Source organism: Conger conger, chromosome 2 (genome assembly GCF_963514075.1).
Source record: "Conger conger chromosome 2, fConCon1.1, whole genome shotgun sequence".
NCBI classification, from domain to species: domain Eukaryota; kingdom Metazoa; phylum Chordata; class Actinopteri; order Anguilliformes; family Congridae; genus Conger; species Conger conger.
The window spans coordinates 4,080,180-4,091,754 of NC_083761.1; the positions used below are offsets into that span (position 1 = coordinate 4,080,180).

Sequence of the window (11,575 nt, forward strand, 5' to 3'; positions counted from 1 at the left end):
AACAATTTTAAGGACTAATGACTCGGCTGTGCATTGCTGGCGCCGACTGCTTGCTCTTGAATGAACACACCCGTCTCTATCTGCCATTAACGGTTCGGTTAGTATTTACACAGTAATGATGCCGTACCCCTTGATCGATCACCCGTCGGCCCCGTTTGGTCGTAGAGGTTTTTTCACGCACGGCTAATCCTAATTGCATCCGCGTGCGGTGTGCGGGGCCGGTGGCTAACCTTGTCTGCTCTCGTGAATTTGTTCTTGCAGAGATTAACGCAAGGTCAGGACGACGGGAGAACTGCGGGATCCGCAGGCCTTTCCGCTGCCGTCTTCAGCCTCTCGCCTTGACCCCGCCCTCCCCCCCCCTTTCTCCGTTTTCCAAAAACACTCATGGCCGGAGGGATCCAACCGAACGTCGCCGGGCTGGACCGATGACTGTGGTGAGGGCGGGCAGGGAATCAGCGACTCGTCCCGAGAGAGCGGCGCGGGGGAAATGCCCGGGGTGGAGAGTTTCGGCGCAGAGAGGGCAGGACCGATCCGACGCTAGACTTCCTCGCGGGATACCCCGGCGGCGTGCGACCACACGGCATTCTGGGACGGCGAATGGTCTCCCCGCGGATTCGCGACAGCCGCCGTTCTCGCCGCCTTCAAAGGGAGGAGGCCGCCAGCCGCACAAAGGCCCTTAATTTGTGTCCCGGCGGTGGGCCGTGACAACAAAGGGATTCTACGCACCAGGAGGAGCGTGAGAGGGGCGCGGTGGGGGGGGGTGTGTGTGCGCCACTATTCCCCCGAAAATCACATTCCTGAGCCGGAGGAGGAGGAGGAGGAGGAGGTGGAAGCTTAAGGTTCGTCTCGGAGCAGAGGCCCCCGCTTTTCCGGGCTTAGCCGCCATGAGGGGCCCTTTGTGAGGGATGAACGCTCGAGAGCACGGGGGCAAAGGCTGGAGGTCAGCCCCGCAAACCAGGATCGGTTTGGCAAACACCGGTTCGACAGGATATTACCAAAGAGAACCCCCGGCCCACGTTGATACGCCGATCAACTCTTCCTAGAAGAAGAAAAGAGGAGGAGGAGGAGGAGGAGGAGAGAAGGAGGGGGGGGAAGCGTACCTCATAAGCTTTAAATCAGCTTCCCTTGGTCTTCTTCGCTACAGAGGGATTTGCCAGATATTTATAATCAGGTAAGGCAAATATGGATGGCTTTTATCGTGCACCGCTTGACTGATGAAAGGGCAGTTCATGAGGGGGGAGGGAGGGTCGAGGCAGCCATGCGTAAGGGGGAGACTCAGACTTGGTCCACACAGCAGAAGAAGAACCTTCTCATCAATATTAATGGCGGGGATAGGCGAGTCTAAATAATGAATTTACAGTTTTAAGTTTTTATGGATTAGCTTCCACTTTGGGAGATTTCGCATCAATCATTAAACCCCCAAGCTTTGGCAACACCTTGTTTTTATTTCAGAAGGCTTCCTTCATTTGGAGCGCCTAGACCTGCTATTTCAGCATCACATGTTAGTCTAAGCATAACTCCTGGCCTCTGGATTAGTCCAGTAGGCAGGGCTAGCCAATGGCTGTGGGCCAGTTCTGCACCTGTACGGGGTGATTCATAGCCACTGTTGTCGGCTTAAGAATGTGAAAGATTATTTTCTTACAAATGTCTCCTTGGAAAATGCGTGCGTATTTTGGTTTGGGGATACTGAGAGGTGTGAAGAATAATTTCATGGAGAAGTGCAGATTCACTGAAATAAACTTGTCAGGTTACCATCTGCTGAAAACCATCAGTCGTTAAATTTTGCATGGATATTTTTTATTTTTTTTGTTAAAACCCATATGCTCAGTGCACCAAACTAAAAAAACATCAACAACATGAGTCACATTGTGTTGAATAATTTCTTATCGCTCTTAAAAGCTGAATGCCGCTTTGGAACTTTTTAATTTGCTCATTCTCTTTTTATGTACGAAGAGCTTCCTCTGTGTATACTTTACCAACAACTGACTTTGGCTTCTAATAAGTAATTTAAAAGAAGCGTGCCCTTGTTTAAACGGTGTGTTGGATTTATTTATAAATCGCAATCGTTGAACAAATTAATGAGTTAAGTAAAAACAACAAGGTTATGTTTAGGTTAGGTTGCATTACAATCTTTTGCTGCCTGAAGTATTTCCCCCAAGATGTGTCAACCCTAAACCTAACCTAAACATAACCTTGTTGTTTAGGTTAGGACCGAGGGCTTCATACAGGACTAACCACCCTTTAGGCTTAAGGTTTCCACGTGCTTCAAATGAACTGCTTCGTATGATGCCGACAGTGTTGTTGTTCATACCTTTCCAGAAGTAGCTAAACTCAAAGGTGAAGGCGAGAAGCTATCAGTTCTAGAAAGAGGTGGGATTTTTGTTTTTTTTGTCAAGAGTTCAGTGACTTCTGCGGGCTAATTCCAATCACTTACTTTATCTGTCCTCAGACAGTCCTTGTTTCGCTTCCTTGCTTCCTTTCCTTGCTTCCTTTCTGTGTGTCCTCCATTGGGTGGTGCTCAGGAGCAAGTTAACGACTTGAGGAAGAGATGCAAGGAGTGGAAATATACTGTATGGTTGGAGTGAGCCCTGGGTGTCTGTATAATAGTGACACATAGTTCCGTGTAAGCAGTTTACTTCTGTTTCTTCTTCTTCTTTGTCTTATTCTTCTGATATTTACCGGTGGTTTCACTCTCAGAAATCAAGGTGATAAAAAGTACCCAGAAAGGTACAATTGCTTGTCGCTGTGGTGGTAGAGGATTTGTTGGATAAAATTGTACCCTTTGCCAGCAATATAGACTCAGTGGGCACTTTATTAGGTATTTATTAGACTCTTTTTTTTAACGTATTGGTCTTCTGGTGGTGTAGCCTATCCACTTAGAGTTATGATGCGTTGTGTGTTCAGAGATGCTCTTCTGCATACCACTGTTGCTATTTGCTTCACCTTCCTGTCAGCTTTGACCAGTCTGGCCCATCTCCTCTGACCTCTCTCATTAACAACGCATTTCTGCCCTCAAAACTGCTGCTCACTGTATGTTTTTTTTGTTTTTCGCACCATTCACTACAAATGCGTGAAAATCCCATGACATCAGCAGTTTCTGAGATTCTTAAACCACCCTGTCTGCCGCCGATAATCATTCCACGGTCAAAGTCAATTAGATCACATTTCTTCTCCATTCTTTCATTTGACCTGAAAAACAGCTGAACCTCTTTACCGTGTCTGAGTGCTTTTATGCATTTTGTTGCCACCACCTGATTGGCTGGTTAAATATTTGCATTAACAAGCCTGTGAAGTAAAGCGCTCACTGAGTGTGGGTGTAACTCATTTGTACCTTTTTTGGTTGGAAAATATGACTCATTTGTAAGAGAACAATGCTGTATTCTCTGGGAAAACGTGCTCATTTGCACCCAAAGGAGACTATCGCTGTACTTTCAGGTTCCATTCGGGTACCCCCACTGTGACTTTATTTCTGTGTGGAAGTGTGGAAGACGACGCTTGAGAATTTCAGAACCACCTGAAACCGTAACCTTTGCACGCCTGGCCAATCGGTGAGGAAAGTGGGTTTCGGTTTCGGAAAGTTGTAAAATAATCTTGGATGTAGACACCCCCCCCCCCCCACCTCCACCAATTCCGAAAGGCACTTCCAACATTCCGAATAGAAGTTTCTTTGAAGACGAAGCTTTTACAGTTTGCCTTATGAAAGTTAAAGAGTAGCTCCAGGAATGACTATCATCAAAAAAAAAAAAAGCTTTGTAATCATCCATCCATTAAAGAACATAACTGAGGCTCATTAGTTCCAGCCTAATATTAATGATATTATGAATGTTTCATAATGTTTTTAAACTGCAGCGAGTGCTGTAGACATCCATCCACCAGATGCATTGTGCCCACAGCGTCGAGCGTCCACATTCATAAAGCCGTAATCAATCTCAATATAAAGTTCCTGATTTCATTAGTCACGTTTATTACCGTTTCAAAAAAAAAATGCATCGTCATGTATATTGCACACATTAATGAAACAAAAATTGACTATGGTTGTAGTAATACGCCATAAAATGTTCAGTTTTAAATCAGTCGGTACAGGCTATATATTGTCCTACTCTGGTCCCAATTCGACTCATGCGTATGTACTCTGTTAGAGTTGAATTAACACTTTTTACTGTGCGTGACTGAACATTTACTCGCCTTCTATCTTCTTGATATACCAACTATAAACAGAACGGCAGCACAGAATCACGTGAGCGAAAGTCCCTGGGATCAGTTCAGTTAGGTACAGTATCTGTCGGGTATTGACCTAGATGATATGTTATGTGTTGTAGTGAACGGGATGTTTTTGAAAACTCAAAAAGCAAAGCGTCGCACTGCGATTCAACAAAAGCTATCGAAGCTTGTGGCACGGGATGCACATCGGCACGCCTTTAATGTGCGTCTACGATGATGTGACAGGCTTTTGTCCTCGGTGTAGGAGAGTGCGCATACTGGATGTGCAAGACGATTTAAATAAAACGGGCAAACTCCACTCCACCGCCGAATCGCCAGAGAGCGAGATCGTGAAGACGGGTACAGGAACTTACAGGAACTTATTTTCAGTGCTTTGCGGTGTCGTTCGTGGAAAGAGCAGCAATATAGCGTCGGTCTCCCCAGACACAGGTCGTCTTCTCTGCGGTGGAGTGAATGATAATAGTTGATAACTTTCCCCCTCACTGAATTATGTATCGGCTGCCTGTAATGTTAGGCTCCACCGAAAGGCATTTCATTCCCTTCGCTCATCGATAATGCATTAGGACATTTGTTTTCCGTATTTAAAATATATTTAGCAAAACCAATAAGATCTGAGGCGGCATGGATGGTGCAGTGGGTAGCACTGCCGCCTCACAGCAAGGAGGTCCTGGGTTCGAATCCCCGTCGGCCGGGGCCTCTCTGTGCGGAGTTTGCATGTTCTCCCCGTGTCTGCGTGGGTTTCCTCCGGGTACTCCGGTTTCCTCCCACAGTCCAAAGACATGCACGTTAGGCTGATTGGAGAGTCTAAATTGCCCGTAGGTATGAGTGTGTGAGTGAATGGTGTGTGTGCCCTGCGATAGACTGGCGACCTGTCCAGGGTGTATTCCTGCCTTTCGCCCAATGTATGCTGGGATAGGCTCCAGCCCCCCTGCGACCCTGATCAGGATAAGCGGGTTCAGATAATGGATGGATGGATGGATGGAATAAGATCTGATACATTCATTGCTCCCCACACACTTAGGAAAAGGGGTTCTGATATAGTTAGATTCCGTAGGGAAACCCTTTTTAGTTCTTTATGGAACCCTCCATCATAGGTGTGATGAAAGCTTACTTTCATGACCATTTTGCTCAATATTTTTTTTATTGAATAATAGATAGGGTTCCGATTCAAAACCATTTCTCAGAGTGTTGATGAAAATATCTGGATATCAGATATATACAGAAGAAATAAATCCCAACTAGGTATAATAAGGGTCACGCAAAAGCCATAACTTTCAGTGTTGTCTCGAGTTGATGAGGCGTGTACTTTATACTGAATACATTTTAATTGATTAAAACTTTTGTTGCCATTTTCTTTCCTGAAAGTTGACAGTGAAATCAATAAAAAAAAAATGACTGAAGCATTTTAATTGAGATGGACTAAAATAGTCAACGCAAAAAAATACCCTTCTCCTACCACCGTTGCATTGAACGAAGTCATTCATCATAAAATACATTAAATACCAGCACTGCCATGAAATTAATGAACTGTGCACTGATTTAAAGAAAAAAAACCTACATGTAATTGCAACGGATAAATTATTTCATAAGAGGTGGTCTTTGTATTGCTTTTGCTTCTTCATATACATAAAGCAGTACACATTCTGGGGCAGTGATTAATTATTATTATTATTAATATTATTATTATTCCCCTAGTACTCATTCATTCACTCATTCATTATCCTAACCCGCTTATCCTGAACAGGGTCGCAGGGGGGCTGGAGCCTATCCCAGCATACATTGGGCGAAAGGCAGGAATACACCCTGGACAGGTCGCCAGTCCATCTCAGGGCACACACACCATTCACTCACACACTCATACCTATGGGCAATTTAGACTCTCCAATCAGCCTAACCTGCATGGGACTGTGGGAGGAAACCGGAGTACCTGGAGGAAACCCATGCAAACACGGGGAGAACATGCAAACTCCACACGGAGAGGCCTCGTCCGACGGGGATTCGAACCCAGGACCTCCTTGCTGTGAGGTGGCAGTGCTACCCACTGCACCATCCGTGTCGCCATTCCCCTAGTACTAATAATATATATATTATTTGTGAAGCGCTTTCCCAAGCTGAAAGCGCTGAAACTTACTACTAGCTGTAAGTAGCAGTAGTTTTGGTAGTAGTAGTAGCACAGGCAGTTGTATTGCCAACAGTAGCAGCTGCTCTAATGTCAATATTTTTATAAAAGCAAGTAGACAAGCTTGCCGCAAAACTCCATCAAGTAATTTATACAAGGCAAACATCTTCCTTTGAAATTAATAAGTGGCCCTGGGGGCAGGCGCTGTTTTGATTGCAGGGTCACTTGAGGAGACAAAATGAATAATCTCTTATCCATCCCGCTGCATTATCATTATATATGTACCCTGTTGTGCGATGTGAATTTATGGGGCATGTTTAAATGTGCCAGGGGGAGCCCAGTGTGGGAGTGGTCCGGAATAAGAACAGTGGGTAAATTACTCCTCAATCATACTGTTTTTCTTTAAGGAAACCGTGGTTCCCCCCCCCCTGAGAATACGGATGATATTTTCTAACAAGCACACTTTACAGAAAGACGAGGGAGCCCCAGAAGTCTATGCTAATGTTTTCTATAGAGACAGCTCTCCAGACTCCCCCCCCCCACCCCCTTTGTGAAAACTGACTTCTTTTTAAACATAATGTGTGCCATGCAGAGGCAGGAGGGAAGGAAAGGGAAGAGGAGAAGGTGTGAATGAATCCCTTCGAGTATTAATCCTTTTCCCTTATTTGTCCTTCTTCTTCTTCTTCTTCTTCTAGGGTGTTGAGAGAAAGTGAGTCGCCTTCCGCTCCGCGAGGAGATGCGTAACGGATTCGGGATGAGCGGGAAGCACGGCTCCTGCCTCCTCTTCCTGAGCAGGATGGGGGTGATCCTGGGTCTGCTGGTCCCACTGGCGAGGGGCATGTCCTGCCCCTCGTCCTGCCGCTGCGACGGGACCTTCATCTACTGCAACGACCGCGGCCTCACCTCCATCCCGCTGGGGATCCCCGAGGACGCTACCATCCTGTACCTGCAGAACAACCGCATCAACAGCGCCGGCATCCCCGGGGAGCTGCGCCGCCTTGTGCAGGTGGAGAAGATCTACCTGTACTGCAACAACCTGCAGGAGTTCCCCACCAACCTGCCGCGCAGCGTCAGGGAGCTCCACCTGCAGGAGAACAACGTGCGGACTATCACCCACGCCTCGCTGGGGCAGATCCCCTTCATCGAGGAGCTGCACCTGGACGACAACTCCGTGTCGGCCGTCAGCATCGAGGAGGGCGCCTTCCGCGACAGCAACCACCTCCGGCTGCTCTTCCTGTCGCGGAACCACCTGAGCTCCATCCCCCTGGGGCTGCCCATGACCATCGAGGAGCTGCGCTTCGACGACAACCGCATCTCGGCCATCTCCGAGGAGGCCCTGCAGGACCTCATCAACCTCAAGCGGCTGGTGCTGGACGGCAACCTGCTCAACAACAAGCGCGTCGGCGAGATGGCCTTCGTCAACCTGATCAACCTGACGGAGCTGTCGCTGGTGCGCAACTCCCTCACCTCCCCGCCCGCCAACCTGCCCGGCACCAGCCTGGAGAAGCTCCAGCTCCAGGACAACCACATCAACCGGGTGCCGCCGGCGGCGTTCGCCTTCCTGCGGCAGCTCTACCGGCTGGACCTGTCGGGCAACAACCTGAGCAGCCTGCCGCTGGGCGTCTTCGACGACCTGGACAACCTGACGCACCTGCTGCTGCGCAACAACCCGTGGCAGTGCGACTGCGGGATGAAGTGGGTGCGCGACTGGCTGCGCTCGTTGCCCTCCAAGGTCAACGTGCGGGGCCTGATGTGCCAGGGCCCCGACAAGGTCAAGGGCATGGCCATCAAGGACCTGGCGACGGAGCTGTTCGACTGCGAGGGGTCCGAGGCCGCGCCGCCGACCTACGAGACCGCCACCGTCTCCAACAACCTTCCGCCGTCCCGAGGACAGTGGCCCTCGTTCGTCACCAAAAGACCCGTCGTCAAGGCGCCGGATTTAAGTAAACATTACCGAGGGACTACCCCGTCGGGGAAGAAAATTACCAATATCGTGGTGAGGTCGGCCGGGGCGGAGACGGTGCACATCTCCTGGGAGGTGGCCCAGCCCATGACCGCCCTGCGACTGAGCTGGCTCCGAATGGGACACAGCTCCTCGTTCGGCTCCATCACCGAGACCATCGTCCAGGGGGAGAAGACGGACTACCTGTTGACCGCCCTCGAGCCGGACTCCTCGTACCGGATCTGCATGGTTCCTATGGAAACCAGCAACGTTTACCTGTCCGACGAGACGCCCGTCTGCATCGAGACGGAGACAGGGTCACCGAGGGCCTACAAGCCCACCACCACCCTCAACCGGGAGCAGGAGAAAGAGCCTTACAAAAACTCCAGCCTGCCCCTGGCGCCCATCATCGGAGGAGCCGTGGCGTTCCTGGCCATCATCGTCCTGGCGCTGGTGTGCTGGTACGTCCACCGGAACGGCTCTCTGTTTTCCAGGAACTGCACCTACAACAAGGGCCGGCGGAGAAAAGACGACTACGCGGAGGCGGGCACCAAGAAGGACACCTCCATCTTGGAGATCCGAGAGACCTCGTTTCAGATGATCCCGATAAACCACGGGATCGTTTCGAAGGAGGAGTTTATAATACACACGATTTTTCCGCCAAACGGCTTGAGTCTGTACAAGAGCCCCCACGCCGACAACAACAGCTGCAACAGGAGTTACAGAGACAGTGGAATACCAGATTCAGATTACTCCCATACATGATACCGGAAACCCGGCTGTGTGAGACTTCTTGTACCGCAAAACATGTGACGCAGAAACTGATGGGTCTCGGGCAAAAACACTGGATTCGAAAAAGACTGAAGTCGCAATGTTCTGTACATTTTCCATATTTATATTTATGGACTTTATACTGAGGAAAAAAAAAAAGGTTTAGATTGCAGGTAACTACCTTGCAGTCAGTGTATATTGCCACTAACTGCGATTCTATATTTTAGAAATTTGTAGTAATTTGCACTGTATTTTCTTTGCTCGAGATTTCTGACCAATTAAAGGTGTTCTACTGAAAAATGACTTGTCAACTGTGAAAGTGGGTTTTTATTATCGTTGTTGAACAATCAGACTTCTTGAGATTAGAAGTTAAAGGAAAAAAAAAACTCATGTAAGCACAGGTAATTTTTCACTTGCTATGGATAACGGTCAGAAAAATGAAAGTGATAAATGTGACAAAATCAGGTCAAGTCGTCAAAAGCATGAAAAACTACGGCTACGGTCATTTCCTGTTCCTGATGACAAGTAGATGAGGAGATGGTGATATCTCTCTAAAAAGTTTGGGGTTTTCATGAGGAATTCTGAGTTCTAAGTACAAAGACATTTCCGAGATCGTTTCCGCTTCGTTTCTGCATTTTTCATCGGCGGAAATAGATTCGTCGTTAAGTGGTCACTGCTTTTGGGGAGCCAAGACGCGGCACAGGTAGTGGGCCATAAAAAAATATTAAGGAGCAGACTACGATCACATGCCACAGTGAACTTCATATTATAGCACAGGGCAAAATAAGCACACAGACCATTGTAAGGCAAAGCTATTCTTAAAGGGGAATGGGCGAGCTGACACAGAAGATTAATAAATTTGTAGAGTTAAAATCAAAACTGCAATGCAGCACCATTGTATCATATGTAATTGTAAACACTGCCCTTTAAGAGTACACACACAACTGTATATTGGGGCAGAAGAAAATTAATGGTAGGAAATTGTAATTAGTACTTTTTTGGATACAGTGTCAGCTGTTACATTTCTATTTTAAATTTTTTCTTTATTTCTTTTCATTTCTTTTCTTTTTAAGCCACATTTTGTTGCCGGGATTCAAAGGTATGTGTTCTTTATAACTGAAAACCAAAGTGCATTGTTTGCCCTTTGGCTAGTCTTGTATGTGCCTTGATCCGATGCTTATTGTATTTAGCTTTTTTGGAAATCTGTGATTTTTTTTTTTTTTTCATACACACTTGAATATGATAAAAAAATATTGGTCATATTGCTGAATAAAAGTGGACAATAAAAACACAATGTGGTGTTTTTCTTTTCCTACGCCATATTTACAAAACGCGAGCGTCACTAATTCTGTGTTACATATGGATAGCTGTCTGCAGGGCTGAAGTGGTCTTTTGTAATGGGGAGATGTCCCGTGATCCAGGCATGACTACTCCGATTGGCCTGAGGAGTCAGTTAGAGCTAGGCTAATGACATGGATGCACAGTTTGATACACCTCCAAGGCACTATGGTGAAAAAAAAACAGATGCTTCTAATGACTGTCCTCCATGCAGGACGTGGCATTCAGCCCTACTGGGCATTGTGGAGGCTGTCGAGCATCAGCAGAGTATGTTTGTGTGGGAGAATTAACTTCAGCTTTCATGTTGTCCCATCGTCCTCTTTGTACCATTAGAGGACTCGAACAAAGTCCTGCCCACTCTTTAATTACCTCAGATGAGTTGCCGATTTTTGAGAGTACATACCAAACGGCTGATTTTTAATTAATTCCTTTTCATGTCTTTAAATATCATTGTAACAGGCTTTTCTGCCTATTGTATGTGTCTGATTGCCTTGCAGACACAATTAACTGCTTACTTCCCTCCTGATCCTTTTCCGTATATGACTCAGAGTACTGAGAGATATATTTTTTTTTACAGTGCCACTAACAATGTGCTCTTTAAAATGTTTTTCTTAACGTGCATTTACTCTCTTTGTTTTAGAAAATGTTGTTTGTCATAAAGAAAGTGATTTTTCCATTTTTGCATTTTAGTCATTTGGCAGACGCTTTTAATCGAAAGTGTTCCTCCGCAGGTTAAAAGCATAAAATCCATAACTAGTAAAATACTTCCTTTTTTTGAATTAAGGGTTCGGTTTAGACAAGAGGGATATCGAAAGGGGGGCGGGGGAATCAGTAGGAAGGACTAAGGTATAGTCTGAAAAGGTGTGTTTTCAGTCTGCTTCCAAATACGGGGGAGGGATTCTACTGTCCTGACAGTGGTAGGTAAGTCGTTCCACCACTGAGGAACCAAAACGGAAAACAGGAGTAAACGTGCAGCTCGACCGCCAGGTGCTCGTAGTGAGGGAACCACAAGGTGACCAGAACGGTCTTGCTGGGGTGTAGGGAGCGATTAACGATTGTATGTAAAGTGGGGCAGTCCTCTCAGCAGCTTGAAATGCCAACACTAGCGCCTTGAAGCAGATGCGTGCGGCAATACATTACATTACATTATTGGCATTTGGCAGACGCTCTTATCCAGAGCGATG

General features: G+C 46.9%; 1 protein-coding gene across 1 annotated transcript; it reads left to right on the forward strand.

Annotated features, from left to right (window-relative positions):
• Nucleotides 1-817: 817 nt before the first annotated feature.
• LOC133122244 (leucine-rich repeat transmembrane protein FLRT3-like) lies at nucleotides 818-10,328 on the forward strand. Its single transcript, XM_061232110.1, has 2 exons — nucleotides 818-1,171; nucleotides 7,036-10,328. Exon 2 carries the CDS (start codon nucleotides 7,077-7,079, stop codon nucleotides 9,045-9,047), a length of 1,971 nt encoding a protein of 656 aa, XP_061088094.1. The 5' UTR covers nucleotides 818-1,171; nucleotides 7,036-7,076; the 3' UTR covers nucleotides 9,048-10,328.
• The last annotated feature ends 1,247 nt before the right edge of the window (nucleotides 10,329-11,575 follow it).